Source organism: Geospiza fortis, unplaced genomic scaffold (assembly GCF_000277835.1).
Source record: "Geospiza fortis unplaced genomic scaffold, GeoFor_1.0 scaffold171, whole genome shotgun sequence".
Classification (NCBI taxonomy): domain Eukaryota; kingdom Metazoa; phylum Chordata; class Aves; order Passeriformes; family Thraupidae; genus Geospiza; species Geospiza fortis.
In genome coordinates this window covers 2,318,676-2,345,171 of record NW_005054313.1, presented here as the reverse complement: position 1 = coordinate 2,345,171, position 26,496 = coordinate 2,318,676, and the positions used below count along the sequence as shown (strand labels likewise).

At 39.4% G+C, this 26,496-nt stretch overlaps 2 protein-coding genes across 4 annotated transcripts in view; one reads left to right on the top strand and one right to left on the bottom strand.

The window, feature by feature from the left end:
- Positions 1–14,661, top strand: part of ADAMTSL3 (ADAMTS like 3) — a 168,953-nt gene extending 154,292 nt beyond the window's left edge. Inside the window, exons 23-30 of one of the 3 annotated variants that reach the window (XM_031055984.1) lie at positions 2,338–2,520; positions 4,501–4,620; positions 5,262–5,474; positions 7,509–7,692; positions 10,103–10,307; positions 11,328–11,437; positions 11,971–12,185; positions 12,714–14,661. In XM_031055984.1, coding sequence (XP_030911844.1) covers positions 2,338–2,520; positions 4,501–4,620; positions 5,262–5,474; positions 7,509–7,692; positions 10,103–10,307; positions 11,328–11,437; positions 11,971–12,185; positions 12,714–12,823 — 1,340 coding nt within the window. In that variant the 3' untranslated portion in view covers positions 12,824–14,661. Of the gene's footprint in view, positions 1–2,337; positions 2,521–4,500; positions 4,621–5,261; positions 5,475–7,508; positions 7,693–10,102; positions 10,308–11,327; positions 11,438–11,970 lie in introns of those variants that run through there. The other 2 variants (XM_031055983.1, XR_004081612.1) reach the window with 2 other exon arrangements.
- A 494-nt stretch (positions 14,662–15,155) lies between these two features.
- SAXO2 (stabilizer of axonemal microtubules 2) lies at positions 15,156–26,254 on the bottom strand. The gene is made up of 4 exons (XM_005419611.3): positions 26,220–26,254; positions 20,792–20,971; positions 19,402–19,604; positions 15,156–18,671 (listed from the first exon to the last, which is right to left on the bottom strand). Exons 1-4 carry the CDS (start codon positions 26,252–26,254, stop codon positions 17,698–17,700), a joined length of 1,392 nt encoding a protein of 463 aa, XP_005419668.2. The 3' UTR covers positions 15,156–17,697.
- Between the last annotated feature and the right edge of the window lie 242 nt (positions 26,255–26,496).

The window sequence follows — 26,496 nt, the reverse complement described above, 5'->3', positions numbered from 1 at the left end:
AACAAATACAGCTCTTTGGAGAAAGAAAGGGGAGTCATTTGCTATAACTTGAGTTTAAGGTGTGTGACAGATACCCAGTTTTGAACTTAAAATGAGTGGCAAAGCTATTCTGCAGATGTCTTCTGCAAACTGAACTCCAGTTCACATTTTTAAAGGCTCTACATGTCTCTGAATGAGGCACATGTAGAAGAATAGAGACATGGCAATTTTTCTGGGACAGCTCTAGGATATAAAGTGTTTGGAAGAAAAATATTTGACTTTAGTTAAATCCTGGGAATGAGCTACACTTGTGAACGCTGTCATGAGAGCAGAGGGAGGACTATCATGAGGTGATATTGCACTGATGTTTGATAGAGGCTCAGGTTAAAAGTTTAAATTTGAACCATTCCAAACGTTTTTGTCTTTTGTGGAATTTGACTTTAAACCTTTTTACTCCAGTCCCATCTCAGCTGCGCTGCTTCTGGCTTCTTTTTGGCTCTGATTGCCCTGCTGGGCTTTGGTGCCAGTGAGGGCAGTCTGGCTGCAAACCTTTAGGTCTCAGAGTAAAACAGCTCAGATCCTCACACCACCTCCTCAGCCCATCTGCAGAGTGAGTATATGCCTGAGTGGCTGTGGAAATAACACTGTAAAGGAAAAATGTCTGACAATTATACACTTTAGCCAGAAATCTGGGTAAAATGGAAAAAAGACCCTTAAACCAAGACCTCATCCTAATTCCAGATGGATTTTTCGAAGTGGCAGAAAGCTTCTTCTAGAAACTTGAAAAACAACTTGGTTTTCAGACCGCCGTGCACTCTGCAGGTCTTGCTTTAACCAGCTTTATTCAGTAAAACACAGTTCTACATGAGCTTAAAAGCACAGAACAGCTGCTAAATTGTCTAGAATAAAATCTGTGATTACCCAGAGAGTGTTTCTCTCCACTGCCTTTCTAGACAAAATGGCGGGGGGAGCTTTTTCCTTCAGTGAAATAGCAGGTTCCAAAAAATATGTCTGGTTCCTATTACAGCAAAGGAAAAACTTGAGGTGTGCATTGGAAGTGCTAAGCCAGTGATTGAAATGTTAAAGTTGTTCCTAAAGGCCATTCCACATCATGAAGACATCATCTGTAAAGTAATACTGCACAATGATCTGTGAGGAGAGGAGCCTGAATTAGCATTCAGGATGGCTGCAGCTTCCAAATGTCCCACATTGGGGTCAGCTCCTGCAGCAGAACCTAGCTGAGGAGTCTTCAGTGAGCACTGACCAATTTATTTAGTGAAAAAAGGGTTCAGGTGAGAGATTTTTTCCATCTGTGACTTGTCCCATCCCCACACTTTTGTGCATGTCTGTGGCTGCTCAGTGTGCCACATGTGCCAACTTACCCAGTGGCTTCCCCAGGATTTTGGAACTTGGAAAGAGCATTTCTGCTGCAGCAGCTCAACCAGAGCACATCAATGAGGTGTCTGATTTGCCAACTTGCAAAATCTCTTCTTAAAGGCAAGTGTTTGAGGAAAATAAAACAGTCTTCCCACTGGTAGTGTGCCAGTGGAAAAATAATTTCATTCAAAATTAGCATTCCAAGTAATTTATTGATTAAAATTGAAAATGAAAAGTTATCTGCAAGAGCTGAGGCTCTCAGAGTTCAAGCACTACAGCAGCAATGATGATAGAACTTCAGCCTCTGTACCACAGTAACTGAGATTGCTTAACAAGAGAACCCCTCTTTTCATTATTAATAGCTCTTTCTGTTCCCTTCCCTTCACCCTCTGTCATTACAAGCTGTTCAGATCACATCTGCAATTTGGAGAACTTGTCACAACTATTTTGGCATAAATTGGCCACATGTATTTTCTAATCTATTTTTTTCTTCAAGACAAATATTGTTACCCCAATTTTTTTTCCTAATTTTTGATAAAAATTTTAATCTTCCTTCCTCCCTTCTGTCCTTCCTTCCTTGTGGGAGGTAGGCTGAATGAGAAGATCTTTCTGTGCAGATCTTTCCATCAGCTGGTCCTGGCTGGGTTTAGTGGTGTCACATCTTTGAGTGAGATATGTGAGCACATTGCTTTTGTAGCACTGGTAGCAGTCTGTAAAGCTGTCTTTGAACTGGGCTTGCAGAATTTAACCTTTGAGCTTTATTTGTAGTGGGATGCTGAATTATGAATAGGGATCACAATTGAGATGTTTTCTTGTGAGTGTGAAAACTGCTTGTTTTACTGCAATGTTGTTATTTAGGGTTTCACACTCTGTGAAATGACAAAGGAGCTCAGGATTCTTGAATGCTGCGGTAGCAGTTAGCAACACAGACTTTATGGCTTATCTCTCACAATAAATGTCTTAATTATTTTCATTTTAAAGGTGTTCCCAAACCAAATGTAACATGGCTGAAGAAGAAGGATGTTTTACAAATCAATTCTTCCTTGGTTTTGAATGGCTCTTTATTTCTGAGCAATGTTTCCTACCGAGATGCAGGAACATACACCTGCAGAGCAACCAATGCTCTTGGAAAAGCTGAGGCTGCATCTGTTCTCCACATAACTGGTAAGTGCTAAATGAGAATTCCTTACTGATAACAGAAGTCAGCCAATTTATAATCAAAGTTCAACCATAAAATAGTTGGGGGCATATTTAACACTTTATTGGAAATTTGAACTTTTTGATTGCATCTGATTCCCTTGGATGTGTTCTCTATTTTGTGTTCCCTGTAATGTGGATCTAGGTACAGATGGTTTGACTTGTGACTTCAAGGTTGTTCCATCTTCTTGCTTCCAGGTGACAAATAATCACACCTGACACATTAGGAACTAAATCCACTGCCACATTACAGTGAGCCCAGTGCTTCTAACTAGAGACACAGGGCAGGCTCGAGTATTCAGAAAATCTTCAGGGAAACACAGGAAAATGAAAGCAAAGATTGGTTTTGGGGTTTGGTGTTCATTTTTTTTTAATTATAGAGGCTAATAAAATGTAGGGGAGTGGAAAAGAAAAATATCTGATTATGAGTCCTGAACTCCCAGAATAGAAAATGTAAAGAAAAAGCTCCATGTAGATACCTCTGTTGTAAGTAGGTTAATAATGCAATTCTGTATAATACAATCATGCCTTGCAAATCACTGCAGTCATTGGATCCTTTGGCTCTAGAGATGAGCTGTCCCACCCCTTTGCTGTGCAAAGTGCAGCTCAGCTCCCTGTGACCAGTCCTGCTACAAAGATCCTTTCTTGGGCACACACCTAGGGCAGGTTGTGGATGCTTGGGGCTGTTGGCTGAAGAGGATGTCCTAGAGACAGAATAGGAGCCTCTGTGTGAGGATGAGTGCAGACTGAAGCTGCCTTCCTGCTTTCAGTTTTCCTGGGGTACATCAAAACTTCGGATGTTCCAGAGAGCAATATTAATATAATGATGTGGCTGGAGTATTGCTCACAAGAGTCTAAATTTTGTTTCAATTCCTGGTCATGTGACATTAGTTTAAATAAATCTGGGGTGGATAGGAGAGGGCCAATTCAAGTTTTTGGCTGCGCAAGACTGCAGTGAAATGGGAGGATTTCTGCTGTCAGGACTTAGAGATTGCAGTGGCTCAGTGTTGTGTGAAACATGCCATCAGATTTTTGGCTTGGCTACAGGACTTGCTTGCCTGATCAGGGCCAGTCCAGCAGTAGCACAAAGTCTGTGCAGCCTTTCCAATAAAACTCCCTAAGGGCTGACAAGGCAGCCAGTCCTTTGCCTGTGGAACTGGCCTCAGTGTGGTTTTGTGGAGACTTTTTTTGTCCTGATGTTTACAGACAGGCAAGAGGCTTTGTACAGAAATCACACACTGAGGAAAAATGTTGAGCCAATGTAACATGACCCAGGGAATTTAGAATAAAGCAAAAGATTTAAACCCTTCTGGAAGGAGAGACATAGATGTTATGTACATTCATTAAAACAGAAATGTTGACTAAGTGGTAAGAACTGTGTGTTACTGACAGATTGCCCACATTTTTGGCAGTTACTCTTCCAGCATACGAGAAAAAGGAGGAGTTGCTGTAGTGATGGGCATTTGACTCTGCATTCATCTTGCTATGTCTATGCATAATGAGATTTTAAAAGATGTTCTTTTTTCTATGATAACATTTTGTTATAATTCTACCTAATGGAACAGAGGAATTGGCCAGATTCCAGTGAGAGAATTATTTTTCTTACAATTTTTGCATGCAATGAAATCATAAATAATGTTGTCGTGATCAACAGGAAATACATCCTGTAAGTCTTGTTTTTATACTGTTACAGGCTTGTTTTTCTAACAAATTCAATAAATGTACTGATTTATTGAATTATTCAGAAACATAAATAATTTCTGTTTCCCCGTATGTTGTTTATTAGACTGATAATTCAACTGCATAAATGAAGTTGATCCTAAAGAATTCCAAACTGCTATTATCTTTCTGCTTCATAACTAGCATGTTGGATATTTGGATATGAAATGTTTTTTGGCATCATGATTTAATTCTTGCTTAGAAGACATCTTATGCACTGTGTTACAGAACAAAGACTTGCAGAGAATAACACTCAGTTATTGAAGGGAAGCAGAAGGAAGCGTGTCCTGATGGCATCTGGGATTGGTACAAATGTCAGTGTGGCACCTGGTGATCCACTAAGGATAGGTGTGTTGTCTTTTCTGCTTTTTCATTAATATTATTTATTTTATTAAAATAGAGGGGGCCCCATGGAAAAAAGTGAGTGCAGCTGTGAGGTGAATCACCCTGACACTAAAGCCATGCAATTGCTCTTTGAGCTTCACTTGAAAAAATGGAAGGGATTCAACTGGGCTCTGTGTTTTTTTCCTGTCTAAATGAATGTCTTTGTTTCCATCCCTGCCTGTGCCCTGTGGAGTGAAAATGCAGCAATTTCATTTAATGAATTTATGACTCCTTTCCCAAACAGATCAAAGGTTTTTAATTGCAGACCTATTTGCATACTGTAGTGTCTGGGATGAAATCTTGGTTCCATTTAAATCATTGCTCCCCCCTTCCACTTTGTTCCTATAGAAGATAAGTTTATAAGAACTTATTGAAAGGGAAATGATGGAGAAGTGTGGTAAGCACACATCAGCTTACAGAGCTCATACTCTTCAAGGGCCAGTCAGGATTTTGGGCCATAGCTTGGACTTTAGTGCATTTATGCATATTCTTGTTTTTATTTAGGATGGTAATGTCCTTTATGCAGAATCACACACTTGTACATACTTGTTCACAAACATTTCAATGTGCTGAGAAAAACCTGCTGAAATGCTGTTGATTTTTAGGTTGCCCAGTGCTGCCCAGTCACAGGAATACAGTCCAGTGGCTTTTTGGAGACACTCCAGTTGAAGAAGTTCAGACCTTGGAATACAGAACCCTGGTTGGGGGTCGTATCCTAGAGGTGAACACCAACTCTGGTCAATTTGCTGGACAATTCCAATGTCGGACTTCAGCTAGTGCAAAACTAATGTCAGTTTGGGTAAATGTCAAGAAGGAAGGTTTGTTGACAATTATATGACAAATTCTTGAATTTTAAAATATCTTCTTTTGCTCTGTAAAGACTTTCCTGATAACTAACCTTCTTTTCTCAGTTGAAAGTAATTCAGCAATACATTGCTTCACCTATGGTCTTATTTAAGTCAGTAGCAAAAGCCATACTCAGAGTTGGATATGGTAATTAATGTGTATCCAAATATCCTGGGGGGTTCTTTCTGCTTGCCTGTGTATCTGAGAAGCTGAGAGAATGTCTCTTTGCTCAAACAGTTTTAAATCAGACAGGTTTTATCAACTTCCCCTTCAACAAACTTCTCCATGGTAGCCCACCAAACTGAAACAAAACTCACTTTGAGGTCATCTTTGGAAATACCTTCCTTATAATAAAAATAATTTTAATGTAATTGTTATATTCCAGGACCATCACAATTAATGTGGTAGTGATCTTAGAACAGACACCCTTAATCACATCAGTATACTAGAGCACACTGTCCACTCATAGATTTCCATGTGAAATTCTCAAGAATGTCTTGTAAGGTTCCCCAGCATAATCTATTGTAAGCTTTTCTATATGTTTTATCTCTTCACATATCAGTTTGATTTGGCTTTGATTTGCAAGGGACTCAAGCAGGAGGTTCATATCCCCTAGGCTCTGTATGAGGATGTTCTTGGTGACTGTTCATGGGTGAGGAGGGCTCTGGAGTGCCTGAGGTTATGAAGGAAGTTACATTTGCAAAGGAATCTTACTGAGATATATCTACAATCAAAACATTTACTTTTAAAAATCCAATGTAAATCAGAAAATACCCTAATAGAACTTTTCAAAAATCAGGTCCAGCCCTAGATCCTAATCTAGATCTCATTACAGTTAGAGTTTCTGCCAGTTATTGAACTGTCCACCTGCAGTCTTCAGCTGGAATGCCTTGTGGCTTCCCAATTCCCCTTTCCAGTCAGGCTGGGCAGTATTTTGGGATGATACCATTTTCCAGTTCTGAGCTTTAACTGTGATTGACACTTGAGTAAATGTTTCATCACTGCCATACCCATGCATTTGTGAGGCTGTAAAACCCCCTTGGTGGTTTTTGCACAGTAGGCATTTTGAGGGCACTTCTGAGCAGTGTCATCCTACTTAAACAAACAATACAGTCTCTCCATCATAGCTGCAGTCAGTAAATTTAACTATTTCTACTTTGAAAAAGGCTCTTTTGTATTATTTTAAGAAATCCAGAAGTAATAAGGAAACATTGAAAAACAATAAGTTAAAGAATTCATTATGTGCTGCAAGAGTGAGTCTGTGGACACAGCTGGTAGCTATCAATTATTCTTGGTTATTATAGAAAAACCTGACTCCTTCTGTGATCACATAAAAATCTGTCAACATTGCATAGTACTTCATCTTTTACCAAGTGTCAAAAAAAATTGTGGAGGAAGGGGTAAGTGTGGAATTTTGACTAAATATAAAGGTAGTAATTGTTAGAGGTGATCGGTTTTTAATATAAAACGCTCTTTAGAACAAATTCTTTTTTCATCTTGCCAGATGCCTCAGTGGCAAATTATTTTTACATTAAATACTTCTCTGTAGTTTAGTACAGGATTTTCTTAAATCCTAAAATTATGTGAGGTGTCTGGAGTAAGATGAGTTTTGTTCAGGACAAACTTGCTGTGGAACAGCAGGAAACCTAGAGAGCCTGATTTACAATTTCCTCTTTTTAATGCTCATTGTATAAAAATGTTATGAAAGTTTTAAAGGAAGCTCATCAGTTCCTACTGTGAGCCAGGTTCTGCCCTTCATGTGCTGATCTCATTTGCCTTCTAGAGGGCTTCATGCTCGTAGGTAAGGGCTGAACTGGAGGGGAAGCTGAGCAGAACTAAAGTCTACTTTGGCCCATGGTCCCTTTTCACAATGCTGAAATATTTGCTTTTCTACAGAGGATGTGGTGTCTATCCAGCCTACAGAGTGTGCTGCCAAATCAGTCAAAGTGTGACACAGTTCCAATGTACAGTGCCTCTCTCACACTGCTTCCAATTGTATTTCTTAGGTTTCACCTGGGAATATGCTGAGTGGCGTCCCTGCTCTGCCACCTGTGGGCATTCAGGAACCCGCTCCAGGAGCCTGCAGTGCATGAACACAGAGAAACAGAAAGTAAATGAGTCCCAATGCAGAGAGCTGCAAAAGCCAGGGATTGTTTACCAGCCCTGCAACAGAGAGGACTGCCCTCCCAGGTAAACTCCCTTCTGCTCTGTTTCCATCAGCTCTTTGTGTATGACAATGCACTCACCACCTCCTGAAATTGTTTCCGTGTTTATGCTCTGAGTGTGGAAGGTGGGGTTTACCTCACCATGAACCTTAAAGCATGAGAGATGTGGAAATGGATCACAAGCAAGTAGGGAAGTGCTTGATTCAGCTGAATAAGAGCTGAGTGTGTCTCCATGCTGCTGCAGCAAGTCTTGCTGCTACCACATCACACCTCAAAATCTAAGCTGGAGATCTCCCTGAGACTCTGGGATGTGGAATCTGTGCCCCCCCCAGAGGGAAAACTTGTTCTGTTTAGAGTGGCCAGGGTAACTCTGTGCTCACCGGCTCTCCTTTGTGCCAGCAGGGCTCTCAGTAAGATGTTTTCTGAGGAATGCCTCATTTCTCTCTAATGCCCCTCACTACAGTGCTCCCTGACTGTCCTTCCCTGTCAGTTTTCTCCCTGGATGAGCTGGGGATCATGGGGCTGAAAATATTTATATCACAGACAAGTGAATCACAACATCTGATTCCAAAGGCCAAAACCATACCTCTAGACTAGTTGAGTTACACTGAGCATTCCAGCTCAACAGGGTGTTTCTCCAGGTTTTCAACAGGAAACCCCACAGGATCTTTAAAATAAGTGTTTTTTGTTGCTTTAAAGAATTGGCCATCACTATCAGCAAAACTCTGTGGAGAATACACACACTTTAGAGTTGTCCCTCACTGGAAAATGTTGGCAGGGAAATGTTAAGACCTTAGCTGACATTGTGAGAGTGCATCTTGCCAGTATGTTCTAAATTCTGTTCTAAATGCAGAAAACCTCACCACAGATATGTATCAGGAGAAGTTGTTTATATTTCATTATTAGCAGCCAAAAAAACAGATTATCTTAAATTGTGATACTGGACTCCAGCCAGCCCAGAGAAAGCTAGCATTTTGCCAGTAGAAAAATACTGAAATCAAACGAATAGTTTGAAGCACAGCTTCAGGTGCAGATTTCTCTCTGAAGCTCCAGCATTTGGAGCAGATGACAGGAGGGTGCAAGAGGTCCTGGGGCTCCTCTGAGCAAGGTCATGCCTTGCAGTGGATTGCAGAGCATGACTAAATAATCTGATTATCACTGGCCTTGGAGTATTCACAATATAAACAAACTGGTTCTTTCATATAGCTACAGAGAATGGGAACTGAATTGTCTTTTTATCTGCTTAGATTTGTTCTGCTTCTAATTTGCCTTTATGTAATCGCCAATGGAAGGCAATTGTGTGTATACGCAATTGTGTGTATACTAGCATAAGTAACTCTGCCTCCAGCCATACTTGTATGCTAAAATATTAATTGGTTTTCTTTTATGGAATATTCCATGCTTTATATACATGAAGAGCACTCCAGATGCCTGGGAAATAGCTCTGTGTATGTTTCTTGGTGCCTTTAGCCTCTTTCCTTCCCTGTGATTGCTGACCTGGGAGGGAAGTGCAAAATGTTCTTTCCCTTTTCCCACTTACTGATTTCTGCACAATCTTCTCATCTCAAGGCAGCTGTTTAGAAAGCATCTACAGAATTATAAAGGCTTTAGATGTAGGACCTTAATTATTCAAAGGGTTTTGCACGTGTTTAGTCACTTCTCTCTGTCACAGTGGAGAGCTAGAGTTAAGCAAATATAAGGCCTTGGGTATCTACTTAACTTGTGCTTTGCTGTGCATGAACTGCACCAAATGTTTGCAAAAGTACTTGAGCTTTAAAAGGGAGAAAAAGACAAGGGTGCAGACTGTAAAAGATTAGTCTTCCTTGAATGGATATAAGCTGTTTGAATGTAGGAGAATGAAATAATTGCTGAAGAAAATGGAATTTTTTTCCCATTATCACTGCTGTGGTACACATAAAGTCCATTTTATATTTCTAGATTTAGGCAAAAAGCAAGTCAATTTGATTGTATTACCACCTGCTACCTCCCCAGTATTGGTTCTAGCTGCCAAGACTGACTAAATATTTGCAACTTCTAATCAATAAATAAAATGTTCTGCTTGAGTCATTGGTGAGATCTCAAATTTGGATGAGTTGTGGCAGCCGTCACTTTAGTACCAACTAAATTGTTACCATCCATTTTATAAGTAATGGAAAAGTACACTCTCCTTCCTCCTGGAATGTCACATCCAGCAGGGTCTGTAGGGCTCACCTGGTAACAGATTCTGGTAACAAACATTGTAACCTCTATTAACAAATACGCTGTCATCAGTTAAACACCTTATAAGACCTTGCTCAAGCAAAGCTAATTCTAACCATTCTCACATCTAAAACTTGCAAGGACAGGCACTTTTGCATTTTTTTGCAAGCAGCTGCTGCCAGCTACCAGCAAGACTGCAATAATTGCTGTAAATGTGTATTCCCTGCATCCTGTAGGTGGGTAGCTGGGCCCTGGTCCGAGTGCTCTGCATCCTGTGGCAGCGGATTTCGCCACCGACAGCTCTCCTGTCACCAGGCCATGGCCAATGGCAGCGTCCTGGCCCTGCTGCCAGGGGCCTGCACAGCCAGGGACCAGCCTGCAGCAAGGACACCCTGCCTGGGGCACCCCTGTCCCCTGGGGCCACCACAGGCCACCACACAGGTAACTAACAGCATTTGTCCTTGTTTTATAGAAGTGGGACAGTGCCATCGTCTGATGAACTGCGCAAACATCTGTCCTCCTGTGCCCCAACAGCTGTCCTCCTGTGCCCCAACATCTGTCCTCTTCTGCCTCAACAGCTGTCCTCGTGTGCCTCAACTGCTGTCCTCTTGTGCCTCAACAGCTGTCCTCTTCTGCCTCAACATCTGTCCTCTTGAGCCTCAACAGCTGTCCTCTTGTGCCTCAACATCTGTCCTCTTGCACAAGGCAGGAGCTCTGTGGCTGGAATTACCTTTCAGACCAGACAATTAGAAATCTTGTTTTTTTCATTTTATGCTCTCTGAGCAACTTTTTTTTTGTTGATGGCATGATGTGAAACCAGAGCATTAGCTGCAGTGTATTTATAAGCCAAGCCATTAAGATGTATTCCTTTTTCCAAGCTAGCCTATTGCTTTTATTGCAGTCATGTTAGTACACAATTTGCCTAGCTTGTGTACTAATGTGCTTGTACTTGTGAAGTCCCCCAAAAAGACATATGAATGTGCTTCAACAGCACATTGAAGAAGTTGTTCAATTCAAAGAATGCACAGAAGTCTGTTTTCCTACATTTTCTGTTTCTTCCTTCATGCAGCAAACTTGTGTTCATCTTGATAAGATTTGTATTTACTGTTCAATGTGCAAAGTAATTAACTAGAATTGCTGTTGCAATTCAGGTTTTAGCAAGGCAAGTTTGTAATGGGCAGAGCTACAGAAAGAATTCTGTAGCAGTAGGGATGTGGCACGATGAGAGAAGACAATGGATTTAGCTTTAGGAACAGGAAAGTCAGTGTCTTGACAAAATTGCACAGAGAACCAAAAATATGCAGGCCTTTTCCAAACTGAGGTGTGACAGGGCTGAAGAAGGCAAGATGCAAAAACTCATGGCTGGGCTGTGTAGCGGGGTAACTCCAGGAGAATAATTCTGTTTTTACTAACTTGGCTGTTTCTTTTTCTCTGCCCTCACCCTTCTCTCTCCATTGCCAGTGCTCTGGCCGCTGTGCTGGCCGCCCTGCAGGTTCACAGCACCGTGGGTTTAAGTGTCAGCTCCAGAATGGATCCTCAGTGCCAAACTCTTCTTGTGATGAAAGAAAGAGGTAAACAGTGGGGAGAAGTTACAAGTTAGATTCTTTAGATGAGCAAATTGAAGGTACAGGATTGTCACTGCAGGACAAGTAGGCAATTTCTTCTGTGTCAAACAAGGGAAAGGAGGCAGAGACAGTCATCCCTTTGTGGATACTGGATGAATTCAGGAACCCAGGAGGGGTTATGCCTGAAGAACACACAGCATCCAGTAAAGATAAAATCCTTAAAGATAAAATACCTTTTCTATTCCAGAGTTAAGAAACTGGTTTAAAGAAACTCATGTTTTCTCATGAGAAGGTGTGATGAGTGAGCACAAAATTAAATAAAGGGAATAAAACTTAAATATAAGAAAAAATGGAACAGGATACCCAGAAAGTTGTGGTGTCTCCATCTTTGGGGATATTCAAACCACAGAGATGATCTTGAGATCCTGGTCTAGTTGGCTGTGCTATGAGCAGGGGTGTGGGGGCTGCTCAGTTCTGTTGTATGAATAAGGGTTTAGCACAAAAGCCAACATTTCACTGCCATTTATTTCCCTGCACAGCCCTCCTGCCAGAAGGAACTGTTCTTCAGAGGGGTGTGATGTGTACTGGTGGCCAGGCCCCTGGAGGCCCTGCAGTGTGGGCTGTGGGACTGGGTTCCAGTTCAGACCAGTGTCCTGCGTGCACAGGCAGAGCAGCAAACCCGTGGCTGAGCACTTCTGCAGAGGGAGGAAGAGACCAGTGACCTGGCAACACTGCAGTGTCACATCCTGTGGCAGTATGTAAATGTTTATTTAAATATGAGCATAGTAATAGTTTGTAGCAGTTATATTAGAAAATGACTCACAGTTGTACACTATTGATTCTACAAGCATTTGATTGTACATCAAAGGTAAAACTATCCTCTCCAAGGAGCACTTCGTAATCCTGGGGTTTCTTTTCTCTAAGTAGGCCAGTTTGATATTAAAGCCTCAAAAGCACTTTTAGAAACAGGATATTTAGGAAGTTTTTTGCAAACTTCCCTACATGACTGTGCCAGTTGTGACTCAAAAGTCTCTGAGCGAGCTGTTAATGCCTCCAAGATGGGGTTGTGTTCTGAAACAGACAATGAGTAAATGAGTGCAGTGAGATCACACCTCTTACTTGTGATCTTGTTTAGCTTTGAATCCACTGCTGCCAGAAATGCACACTAAAATAATTACAAAGCTAGCAGGAATCCATCAGTTGTTTACAATTACAATGGCAAGCTCTGCTATTTCTCTTTTGCTTGTTATAAAGCCTTGTAATGTTTAAATATATTTTTCAGAAGGCGAATGCAAGGATACAACTCACTACTGTACATTTGTAAAGCAACTAAAGTTATGCTTGATAGACACCTACAAACAAAGATGTTGTCAATCATGCCAAGAAATGTAAGTCCTCTATGGCAAGTTCATGATGCTGCAGTGAAGAGATGAGAAGAGATGTTCATTAAACTAACCTGCCTGAAGTATATTCTTGTAAATGAGACATTAGTTGTAACAGTTAAATGGCAACGTGGGCCTAGTGAAAACACAATATTGTGGATTGATGTGCTGGATAAGGTGTTGTTTCTGGGAGCTTTCATTTTTCATTCTTTGCAATGGAACTTTGCAATGTTTTAAACTCTTATGGATTAGCAGGATAATTATGGCATATCATCTGTAAAATTTTCCAGGCTATCATTTATAATTTTATCTGTGAAAAAAACTTTACCTAAAAGCAACAAATACTGGTTACTGTCCTTAACTTATGAGGAAGAGTCACAAAAATACTTCAAAAACTTTTGGAAATGCAGCAACTATTGATTCCCAGGATTTTGGTTTGGGGTTTTTTTCATCATATTTAACACCATTTTTAAATTTACAGAAGCTGTGGTTTACAGCTGTAAAATTTTGGCAGCAGCTTCATTTTCATAAACAGCTTGAGCTTAAGGGTTGATCTCACAGGATGTGCTTTATGGATACTTGCTCTCAGATGGATACACAGAAGTACATTGAATTTTTCCTGCTTGTATTTCTGTGTATCAGTAAGAAACTATAGATCCTAATACAATTTTCAAAGAAGCAAGAGATCTCTTTTGAATAAATGTGTCATTTTTTATTGTTTCTATTCTAATTCCAGTCTCTGAAGTACAATCAGAGTTCTGGTATGGTTATACTTTTGTACTGACATTAAATGAGACAGAATCTTCCTTGTCAGAGCTGTGAACAAGCACTTGTGAGCACTGTTCTCTTGCACATCAAGTCAAATGAGGAGCCAGTAACTGGCCAAAATAGCTGGCAGATTCCTTGTCTTGAATAATCATTCTATTTTTCTCCATTAATGGGGGAAAATGTCCAAGGAAGAATTATTAATTGTGAAGATAGACAAGTGCAAGAAATCTATTTTGAGCATTTTTCTATCAAGGTGGTTTTTCCATCATGACCATTAACCATTCGAGTCACTTGCAAGTTGATAAATTCTTACCATAATATTCCTGGGTAAATTATCTTCCATATTGCAGATTGTCTGACTAGGGCTTTAAGCAGAGAGGACCCCACAGGAGGCAGAAAATAGATGTTTTTTCCTTTTGTAGTTTCCAAACTACTGCTCATACTGCAGGCCTGAATGCTCACTTTGACTTGGCTCTTGTGTTCCACCTGTGACCTGTGTGACGGGCAGAGGGCTGGGAGTGCTGTGGGGGCAGCTCAGACACAGCATCCTGCACAGAGGGTTTGCATCACTGAGAATTAGGGTAGCACTACTGTATAGAAAATGTTTAGGGTGGACTATTGTGTCCAAGGCTGACTGCAAGGAGAGGATATTCCTGATCATTACCTTTTTCATCAGCAATGGGTCTTGAGTGTTTAAGCAGTTTTTTAAATTAAACATTTGTAAGATACTTTTGTAGATATTTATTGTCTGATTTAAAAGTGCAATATTTTTTTTTTGTACAGTGTTTAATAAAGATTTTTGGACATATATTTTTTCTTATTACCAAAATTTCTTATTCATGTTTTCCCTTTATATTTAAAGTTTTCAAATGTTAACACATAGCATTTTTTTGTTGCTTTAACTTTGGTTAAGTATGCATGCTATACCAAAGCAGTGCTGTAAATGTTTGTGATTGCAATTGGCATGACATTCCTCTGTAGATTATTTTATTGCTTCTCCAGTACCTGAAGATTTTAGCTTCCTGAACGTAGTTTTGATTTTTCTGAAATAAAGTATAGTTTGATTATTCACTACTGAGATTACCCTGAGATTGTTTATTACCGTGATTTGCATGGTAACCATGCTTTTGTTCTTTGTTATTTTTTCAAGTTACTTTGTCCATAATTCTGATATTTTTTCAAAGCCTTGGATTAGTTCTTAACAGCCTATCAGACATATTGTCAATTTTCACTGCAGTCTGCTTTCCACTGCTCTTAAGAGACAACATAGATGTAACCTGACTGAAAAAGTGGGAAGATAATTTGCCAAGATCCCCATATCAGCTCTGATTCACTGAAATCTAGAATCAGGATTCTTTAAAAGGTGGAGTAAATTTGCATTTCTTTTCTGGGCCTTCATCAAGCAGAGTTAATTTAGATCTAACAGAACAGCTCCATGTTTTGTATTTAGTGAGTGATGGGAATACCTCCATGAAAAAGAGATTGTTTCAGAATACCCCATATGTGTAAATACTCTTTAGAAAGAATAGTCTAAGAAATAGTATGAACAATAAAAGCTTTTAAGAAAATTTTATTAAATAGAAAATAAATGTATAACAATTTAATGGTGATCTTTCAAAGTTATCCTAGGTAACAATATTGGCAAAGGCTTAATTTTCCTTTTGAATTCCATTTGTGCAGTCTTTAAAAAAAGCAAAGGCTCTGTGGAGCCTGCTGCTGGATGGCAGAGTGCACAGAAAGCACTCTCAGAATAGCAGCTGAATCCATGAATAGCTTTTCTGCTTTTACATCTTGGTTTAGCATGACATCATAAAATGCATTTTTAACAGCTGTTATTTTGGAAAAAATATTAGTTTTCCAGCCATCTCTTGACTTGGTCTGCATTTCAGTAATTTGTTGCTTATGAAAAGGTTGACGTCAGGTATTGAATAGTGTCTGAAGGTTTATAATATCATTTGATGCTTTTCCTGGAAGCACAATCAGTGTGTTGGGGCTTTTTCAATTGTAAAGTAATAAAGGCTTCTCTCTTTCACTATTAAACTTAGGGGAAAATATTATGGACAAAATGAAAGGAAATATGCCCCTCCACCCTAAAAAAGCCTTCAAACACATCTGCAGAGGAACTGTTAAATGTATCTGAATATGCCCTCCACTTCCCTTCCTCTCAAAATGTTTGTACCGTGCTGGTAGGTGGCAGCAAATGACTTTCCATAACTGAAGGGAGGGAAGTGACTTCAGAACTGAAAAAACAGCTGTGAAAATTTAGAAAAGCATCTGGGCTCCCTCACAGGCCCAGCAGAAGAGCCATTTTGAGCCGAGTATGCAGGCACATGTAACTTCATGGATTCAGACTGCATTTCTCCCTCCCTAGAGAGGAGAGCTGGAGGGTATTGGGAGCTTCTGTAAATGGCTCCAGAGATACCAGGACTGTGCAAAGCATGTGGACCTGGGTAGGTGTGACTGTGCAAAGTTTTGGCTTTGTTTCCTCAAAAGTTTTGGCTTTGTTTCCTCAGTTATGGCATGACAGAGAATGACTCAATAGAGTGTATTTTTTCTTTTGTGGTACAGAAAGATGACAATCAATTGGAGTTTTTCCTGTCCTGCTTTTAGGATCTCACATCTTACATCATCCTTGTTCATTCACAATCTGAGGGAGGTGAATAATTTTCAAACAGAAAAGTAAAACTGATTTGCCATGTCATTAACAGAGTGAGTGATACTACAAAATCACAGTACAAAGACAAAAGTTCTGTAAAAGTGACTGATGCTCTAATAATGTCCAGATGCATCTCATGCAATGCTTTGGTGCACAGCTGATTTGCTCAGTTCAGCTTTCTTGCTTCCATATGACCAAGTTCCTGCTTTAAAAATGTTCCCACCATTGATCATAGCCCTTTAATAAGAGACTTTGTTTATGAAGTACAGCCACATGATTCTGCAGAACACAAATACTGCTCTAAACCACAAGATATGCAATACTGAGAAAAAAAATCATCCTGGAGTAGTGTGATAGAGCATGACAATACAGTTACTTACAGAACTATTAATTGGGACTTGCTTAAATTATGAATGTAATAAAACTAAAATTGATTCATCTGGATTTTTCAAAATCAGCTAAAGATATATAGAGAAAATGCTAAATATTTCATACAGAAGCAATTTCATATAAAATTTCTGTTAAAAAATAGTGTCTGTGTATTTGGAACAAGCAATTCTTTGAAAAGCAGACAGACTGAAGCCAGCCATTTCTGCATCTCAGCTGGTATATTTTTTTTAACCTGAGTTTACTCTCTTTTCTGTAAATCTATGCAGTCTCATCATGAGATTTGACTGAATTTGCACACTGGGTTTAAAGATGATTCAGACATGCACTAAGTGTGTCAGAGTGGCCAAGGTGCATCAGTTTTGTTTCCTTTGGAAGTAAGGCTGAAAGAGCATGATCAGGGAAATTAAGAAACAGAGTCTAATGACATGCTTTTGGTGGTTGAGTGGTTTCAACTACATGAACAGAAAAAGAGTGAGGTTACACCTCCTAGAAATTACAGTGGGACCTTTATACTCACTTGAGATCTGAATGAAGTTAAAGTAGTGATGACTACAGCTAAAACCAGGTTTTTAGAAATGCCTAGGTGTCATAGCATGCTATCTTGTGATCTGAGCAGCAAATTACAAAGAAAAAAAATCTTACAGATTACTGAGATTATGACTGATTTGTTTGATTATTTTAAATAGCATTATTTGCTTACTGTGTAAAATATTTTATCAGCAAAAGGCACTTGTTATTTCACAAATACAATAATTTGATTGCAGAAAATATCAAATAACTAGATATGTTATAAAGATGCTTGAGATGGAGCGTGATGAAATCTGGGGAGTCAAGAAAGCTAGAATGCACAATCAGAAAAAGCACAGATGCCATATAGGGAGCAGTGCTCCTTCAGCATTTGGCAAATCTTTATTAGTCTCGTAATGAGAACTTTGGTTTGGCTTTGGTTTTCTTCAAACTTCTATAAAGCAAAATTTGCAGTATTTAACTTGCTTTCAGTGTTAAAGAGAAAATGAACAAGCTGTTTTCCAATTATTTAACTAAGGTGCTTGCAATACTGCATGTAAGTATTATGACACAGCAGGTACTTCCTCTGGAACAGGACTGCTGTCTGACCCGGATGGTTCTGGGGACAGCCGGCGGTAGAATCTGTGACCCTCAGAATCTGTGTTGACATAGACATAACCCATAGCATCTGGATTGAGTCCTGGGCAGACCTCTGGCTTCTTTGGCGTATATTCAGTGCGATACAAAGTTTCATCTTTAAAAGGAACTCCAGTAGGTACAACCTCTACAGGTTTGAAACTTTGAGGTGGATTGGCCTGATGAGGTATGTAATGGGACCTGAATGTAGTTAAACTAGCAAATTTTCCTGTGGGCTTTTGAATTTCCTCTTCTTTCTTAATAGGGCCTCGTGGACAAACTCTCCAGGGTTGATAGTCTTCTTTTGTAGTAGTCTTCCCTTGAAAAGGGCCAGTGTTTTTTCTTCCAGGAGATGGTTTCATGGGTGCTCTAGGAGCAACCTTGTGTTTAATGTAATCCAGACGGTTTGAGGACTTGAGGTCCATCTTGTCTGTGGGTGGCACGTACTCTCTTGGTTTGTGGAACTCGGGCGCGGTGACCAAATACGGCTGATAGCGATCCTGGAATTCAGTGGTTCCTTTAAAAGGATCATCAGATCCATGCTTTTGATCTTCAGGCTTGCAGCTTTTTGCTTGTTCCCCAGGCATCCCTTTAAAATCTCTCTGGTGGGTTGTGAGATCTTCAAAGGGTTGGTCGCTTGGCTTGTACTCTTCCCTTGGCCTGACGAACAAGGGCCCCAACTCATGGACGACGTACGCCGTGCGATGGATGGTGTTGCCATCAAATGGCCCCTCTGGCAGCTTGCTGTCACAAGGTTTGCAGCTTGCGGGGGGATTGGGCTGCTTGGGCATGTAGTCATCTTGAAATGTGGAAGGATTTCCAAACCTCTCTGAAGGTGGCTTGTAGTCATGCTCCACCTTACAGGATTCTGTTCTTTGACTTTTCCATAACCTGTAGTGATCTGTAAGGCAAAACCAAAATCCCACCACACAGGTGTTATTACTTAAAACCAGACCTTTAAAATGAGACAAAAGTCTTCTGGTATTAAATATTGCAAAACAAAGAAAATGGATGTAAGTGAAAATGATAACTATCTGCATGTTTGTGATCTGATGAAAGTCTTCTATTATAGTGTGATTGATAGTGATAAAAACAGAGCCCCAAAATTGTACCTGATGTGCTATTTTGACTCTTCGCTCAACAGAAACTATACAGAAAATAGCCTTATACATGCTTTAATACAGTATCTTCCACTGACCATCGTAATAGAATAATTTGTGTCAAGACAGATCATTACTAGGATGATGTATATGTAAGCTGTACTCTACACAAGCAGAAGCCTAAACTCCACTTTTGACCTACTCTGTCGAAAAATAAGTGACATGAACTAAAACTATCTGAAAAACACACTGCACCTTCATTTCCATCCAGTTTTGCCTGGATAGCCCAACCAGGTGCATGCTGGAATTTCCTTGTAGCTGACCAAACCTCAGAGAGGGCTTTTAATTCAGAAGCAATAGGTCTCCCCTCAACAACGGGAGTGCTGAATGTTTTAGGGCATCATCACCTGCTTCCTAGTATGTTTTACTCTCTGTCTCAAACCAACAAATCCAGTTTCTAACATAGGTTAGAATTCCAAATGCTACCTTCATCTTGGTTGTTTCCCTTTCTGTAGGGGGCAGAATTATTACCTCGGTAGGTTGGGACGGTATCCACTTTGGCATCTGAAGTGTGCTTCCTCTCTCGAGGCCTTGCTAATGTCACTGGTCCTACTTTGTGAGGATTGTAATCTCTCTGGTAAATGGTTCCCAGGTCAATCTTCCCTGACTTTGGTCTATATTCTTCTTGTTGCCGAAAAGGTCTTGTAACAATTTCATATGGTAAATAATCAGACCTGAATTGGGGAAAAGAAAACACTGGTCAAAAAATATTTTCTTCCTTCTGAAGCCACTTCTGTATTTTTTCCACTGTTTGGAAAAATAACAAAATGTTTACTCTGAAAAATCTATCAGACACCACATGTTGGAGGGATAGCACAAAGGCGAGAAAACCACAGTACATAAATCTAGGGTCTCTGATGCATTATAGAGTCTTTACTCAAAGGTAGATGGTTTTTTAACACTCTGAGTCCCATTCATGGTTTAACAATATTATTTAAAGTGTCTAAAAGGAGACTTACAAAGTTGCTATAATTTTGCAAAGAAATGATCAGAAAGCAGAAGCAGAGCAAAGCTCAAATTACTACAAGTGGTAGCATTTACTGATTGCATAAGGAGAATGGAATATAATCAGAAACAGCATTTCACTGTTTTTGTATTGGCACATTACACTAAAAGGATGTATATTACATATGTGGGTGTTTAAATAGACCATACAAGCACATGAGCAGTCTGCAGAATAGCATTTGGCCTTTCTATTTATGTCTCTTTTTTTTGATAAACAAAGAAATTTCACCAGATACCCTCACAGCTTAAAAGAAAAACAATAATAACGGAAAAAGTAAACGTTGATGCCACTGTCACATCACTAACAATGAATGGGGGATATTTTTTTCTAATTCTTTGAAAGATGCTCTTTAATTCTTTAAGCTTAAAATCAGAGTCTGTGCACAGATAGGACAGATATACTGAACCCCTTTACAGTTTGCTTTCTTAAAGCTAATAATTTTCTTAAAACGAATAATGTGAATTTAAAAAATAGTAAAATAATTCCTTTTCTTTTTTCTTAAGATTTCATTATCTTGGATTCTACATATATATTACAGAAAATTCCCCAGTTCACCAGGTTTTCCATAAGACCTAAACTTTTTAACAGGCTGAAAACAAGACAAAAATTTTTGATTCTCTTTACAGGTTAAAAGCTGCTGAAAAGAATACAAATCTTGCTGGATGCATGCTTTGCTATTTTTTACAACCTTTTTGTGGTAACTGTATTTCTACATTCAATATTTATACTTTAAATATGCAGAAAGTGCAAAGGATGCAATAACTGCATTTTGAGAAGATTGCAATACAATACTTAAAAAACAAAGAATGAAAAACTTGACAGACTAATTATAAAACATGGTTTGAAAATATTTACTTGAACGTTGTGGTGCCGTCCATTCTCGCCTTATCCTCTTGGAGCTCTGGTTTTGGCTTACAGCTCTCAGGAGGGCAGATGTTGCCATAGCCAGGGTAGTTCTCCAAATACTCAGTTTTGTGGCTCGGCTTCGCTCCATCATCATAAATCTTTGTGGGTCTGTGGCAGCAGCGGTGGCGTCTGGGTCAAACACATCAGAGCAGAGAATTTTGAATCGTTTCATTTAAGAGGAAAACCCGTACTCTGTCTACTGGGAGTGAATAACAAATGGGGAAGATTGAGCAATGTCAGTAGTTTTTGTATAAAATCTTTTCTGAGTGATAAAACCACAAAATATTGTGCTGATGGCACAGGTCCCAGAGCACATCATGCTAATACAGTAATAAAAGCACTATCAGCTGGGACTTAGTCCTTGGTGCAGAACACAAAGCATGGACAGAGTTGATCTCGATTCTCTAAATGGTGCTAGCACCAAGATGCACTTTCCTCTTGTCAGTAATGTTTAATGATATTCCTCCTTTTATTTGGGAAAGTAACTAACCAAGCTTCATTTCCTGTCTCATATCATCCCTTTTTTGCTGCTATTACTTCATTGCTTGTCTTTTTATTTCTGTACATCTCACCTATTTTCACCACTACTGATTAACATTTTTTGATTAAAATTTTATGGTGTGAAATCTCATGTGCCCTTCTAGTGCTCTGCAGGCCATTTATGAATTTTCAACTCTTTTTTTCCCCCATAGACTGACTAAATTCTCTATCCAAAACACGTTTATTTGAAAGTAATGACATCTCTTTTTCTTAATAGGTTTTATTTCAATTCCTCCTTGATGCTTCTATCAATGACACCATTGTGCAAAAAGGGAGGTATAATGGGAGGTATATAATGACAATTCCTTATTTATGCCTTGTTGTTTTCAATTATGAGCCATAAAATTAAAATTTAAATGTTATTGTTTTGAAAATCTTGTATTAGCCCTAATTTGCACAATGCACATCTCTGGCTGACCTCAAGGAAAGATATAATGACGGGTTTTTCTCCTACTTCTGGCTGACAACTTGCAACGCAAAGGGAAAACCAATAAATTTTTTTTCAAATGAACAAGTATTGTAAAATTCTGTGACGAAAAGCTAATTATCTAAACCCCAAGAAGGGGGAAATTGTACAGCTCTTAATAAATACAAATAAATTCAAATTTTGGGAAGCTAGATATCCAAAGAACATTTCAAAGTTCTGCAGAGAATTTTAGCTAGCACTGAATACCATAAAGGAAAATAATAAATTAAAGCAAGGTAAAATAGAATACAGAAAGAGACATGAAGGACTCCTGCTGGGAAAATGAAAAAATGAAAATTAAAAAAAACCACTGAAAGAAGTTCTTGGAGATCCTAAAGCTGGTATTAGTTTATGCTGCCTGATTTTGCCAGCTCAGTAGTTAAAAAAATGAGAAATAAAGTAGCCCTGTCTAAGAACTCAGATCCTTTCAAAGCCTCAGGTGTTTACTCCTTTTCAATCAAGTAAATTAACAATTGAGAGACCTTTTCAAAACACAGCAGGAAAGAAAAAAGGAAGAAGAGGGAAAGAACAGGAAAGGTAGGAAAACAAGGAGGTAAGTGTGTGCTATTTCTCACTACAGTGTTTGCCTGTCATTACATTTGTCATGAAATTCACTTTCACCTCAGAAATGTTTTTTTCAGCAAGTACAAACAGCACATACTGTGTCACGTAGCATCTAAAAGTAACAGCTAAGCAGAAGCAAAAGACATTGAATGGATGGTTTGAAAGCTGGTTGAAATACAGGTTATCAATTATAATGTTCTTCATGGATTTTTGACATACAATTCAAAGGAGTTGGAAACAAACATTATTCATCTGCAAACGCTTCACAGAGACAATCTTCAGTTTGCCATAAGCTGGTCTGGAAGACCAAGCACCAAACAAATCACCTGCTGTGGTCTGAGGTCACCATTCTTTAAGGACTTAATTCTGAATATTTTTAAGCAATGTTGTGAGTATACCCCACGTATTGCTGAATGGACATGCTACAAATTGAAATATACATTAGAAAAATAATTACTGTAGAATGAGCCTGTAGTTCTTGGTAAATGCAAAACAGAGGTGAACGCAACCTACTCTTATCTTCTCAAGGAAAGAGATAGTTGGAATTTTATTAGAATTCATTTTTGATCCAAAAATGTCCTTTAAACCACTCATTTCTAGTGTATAAAATAATTCTGAACCACACTCTAACTGCACTGAATTACTTGGAATCAGATTATATTGTTGAGGAAGTTCCCACATCCTACTCTGTGTTGTGAAAGTGCTTTCAGTCAGCCTGAAGATGTAAAATTACCTTGTGAATTTGACTTGGAGAAGAGATTGGGGTTTTTTTGCTTAACTGATAAATCTGCTTTAGGATGTTGTCAGATTTAGAATGCTGTCTAATTGCTAAACCAAAATTTTTCATTTAGATAATAATTTTATAAAACTAATTATATAAGGCATCACAATGCTAGGAATCATCAGAGAATACAGATTACAGCTCTGATACATGAAATATGTTGCTTAGAGCTTGGCCTGCACTCCTTGGGACATTGTTTATTTTTAATTTCTTCCTTGTATTTATCTTAATTTCCACCCCAGAGTTACTGACAATTTAAATTGATTTGGTGAGAATATCTCTTTTCCCATGCCTGACTGGCAATGCTTTGATGGATTATTATTCTTTCCCTTCCTTGTGGGAGATTATCTTGTGTCTTGCATAAGGTTTGAACAGAATCTCAGCTAAATAAAAGTGACAGTACATAAGCTCTCTTGTGCCAAATGCTCTTGTTCTGGTTATTTTAATAGAATGCTGATGATTTTAACTTATTTAAGACCTGGCATACATGCTTTTTTTTATACAATGCTAGCAAGACCCTTGAAATTCCACCACAAAACATTTTCCTCCCAGAGAACTAGACTAATAATGAGAAAAACGTAATATTTGTCATAATAGAAAACTTACTGCCCCTCCACAAACACAGCTAAAAGCTTTTATTTTTAATTTCTTTTTAATTTTGCCAGTGCACACACTATGGTCTGGAAGACAGAAATGATGGATGGACATTGTTTTTGAGTCATCTACTTTCCTGTTCTTGACAGGAAATCTGGTAGTTTTTACTGGGTTTGTATTTATATGTGGTCAGTATGAAGGCTTAAGTAACCCATATTTTAGAGAAATCTTTCCTTTTAACTTACATTTATTCAGGAATATAGATTTTTATGATAATGATAACAAAGGGGCAAGAAATGGGGGAAGGCTGACAGACCTAGAAGGAGATAAAGCAGTAGTTTATTTTTGTGTCTCATAACAACTTTTATGCTTTTGTAGGCTGTGATTATCTCTTCTAGTAGACTAATACTATTTTTGAGTGCAGAAAGTTCATCTAACACAGGTTTTATTCTTCTTTGGAAGCCAGATTTAACATCCTGAATTTGAGAAAGCAGAATGAAGTTCTGTCTTATTGGCTTTGCTCCTCTGTAAGTTTTTTCAGTATTTTTTAAATTCTGTTGATAGGGGAGATTGTTTCCTTCTATTTTATTATTTAGAATTAAACAGTGATTATACCTCCATAAAATTTCCTGCAGATAGCTAAATGATAATGTCTACAAAACATTAGATATTTATAGTTGCTTTGAAGTCCCTACTAAGCTCTGTATGCATTCCAGTGTCCAGGTAACACTGCCAAGTGACCAAGCAGCCTTCCCCTGAAAACAGAAACTGTACACTGAAGCAAACACAATGTGCTGCCTAAACCAATAATGGCTTAAGCTTTTATTGACTGTAAAAACTTCAGTAAGGTTTATTTTAAACCACAAGCTTTATGCATACTTAATTCAATTATTCATATTATTGAACTCAGTTTTTGGATTGAGAATTTTTGGTTGAGTTGAAGCTAATTTTGTACTGTCTCACTGTGTTATCTCACCATCTTTGTACTTGAGCCTGAGCCAGGTTTGTTATCTCATCATGAAAACATTGTGTTCCAACTCTTCATTAATCTAGGACTTAAGAAACAAATTTATGGGGCAAAATTCACCACAGGCTTGGCCAAAAAGAACATGAGGAGCTTTACTCAGTGCCTGCCTCACACCTCTGTCTACAGATGACAAAAAAAGTGGCTGATGAACAGACAGACAGACTTCCCACACAGAAACACATCGAGGGGGCCTGCTCTGCAGACCTTGATATGAAACTTGTGGGTCATGGTGCACTCTGGGTTTGCTCTATACTTCCATAAACCCTGAGCACACCTCTGTGATCTTATGATGAATGTTCTTGTATGTAGTTGTTAGATTTTTAATTTTTTTTAGTATGAAGTGAATTTTTGAATCCTAGGGTGATTATTTTTGCGAATTGTTTTTAAAAAGTAGACAGAGAAGAAATTGAAAATATTAACAGTTGTGACTCCAACCTGTAAATTTATATCTGAATTTTGAAAGGTCCAAGTGCCTTATTATTTTGGTAGACTTGATTTGTGTGCTTTTTTTCACCTATGGCATTGATAACATTGCTTATAGACCTGTGATAGTAATTTTCCCTAAAAAATTGCCTACTGTACCCTCTTGTGCCAGACTCTGTAGCCAAAGAGGCTACAGGACAATGATGAACTGCTTGTCTCTCTATGGGATCATGGAACTTAAAGAAAAGTGGTGAGTGCTACTGGATGTGATGGCAGAAGGGCAGATAGATTAAATCCCTTTCAAGGGCTGCAGTGCTTGCACAGGTTTCTGACAAGGTTGCCAGAACTCTTCCAAAGGTTCTTTGGTTCAGTCCTTCAATGGGAGCCGGCTCTGGTTTCTGGAAAAGCCTGATTCTGATTTAGTCTGGGTGGCTTTTAAAGACTGTCTCCATTCGGTTCTATTTTAGTCCATTTAAGACCTTCTTTTACCCTTACGTGATTTAAATGTAAATACACTACTTCACTTTTACTGAGAGCATGCTCATACTTGGGTCCTACTCCCCAGTGGCCTGGGGTGCTGCTCATGTTATCAATGAGGTTGGAAAAGGCCTCTGAGATTATCAAGTCCAACCTGTGACCAAACACCACCATGACAACCAGACAGTGGCACTGAGTGCCACGTCCAGCCTCTCCCTTAACACCCCAAGGGACATGGGCAGCCCATTCCAATGCCCAAACAGCCTTTCTGTGAAAACATTCTTTCTAATGTCCCACCTAAAGCTCTTCTGGAGCAGCTGGAGACTGTGTCCTCTGGTCCTGTCACTGGTTGTGTGGGAGAAGAGGCTGAGCCCCACCTGGCCGTGATCTCCTGCAGAGGGTGAAGGGGCCTCCTTTTCTCCAGCTGAACATCCCCGGCTCTGTCAGCCACCCCTTATCCCACTTGTGCTCCAGACCCTTCCCCAGCTCTGACCGACCTTTTTACCTTCTCTGGACACGCTCCAGCACCGAAGTGACCATCCTGCACTGAGAAGCCCAGAGCACTCGAGCTGTGGCCTCAGCAGCGCTGAGTGCAGGGGATGGGCAGTGTCCCGGCCCTGCTGGGCACCCCGCTCCTGCCACAGCCCGGTGCCATCGGCACTCCTGGCACACGCTGCCTCCCCTTCAGCTGCTCACCAGCACCCGGTTCCTTTTCTGCAGGCACTGCCCAGCCTCTGTGGCCCAGCCTGTAAAGCTGTGTGGGGCTGTTGTGACTCAAGGGC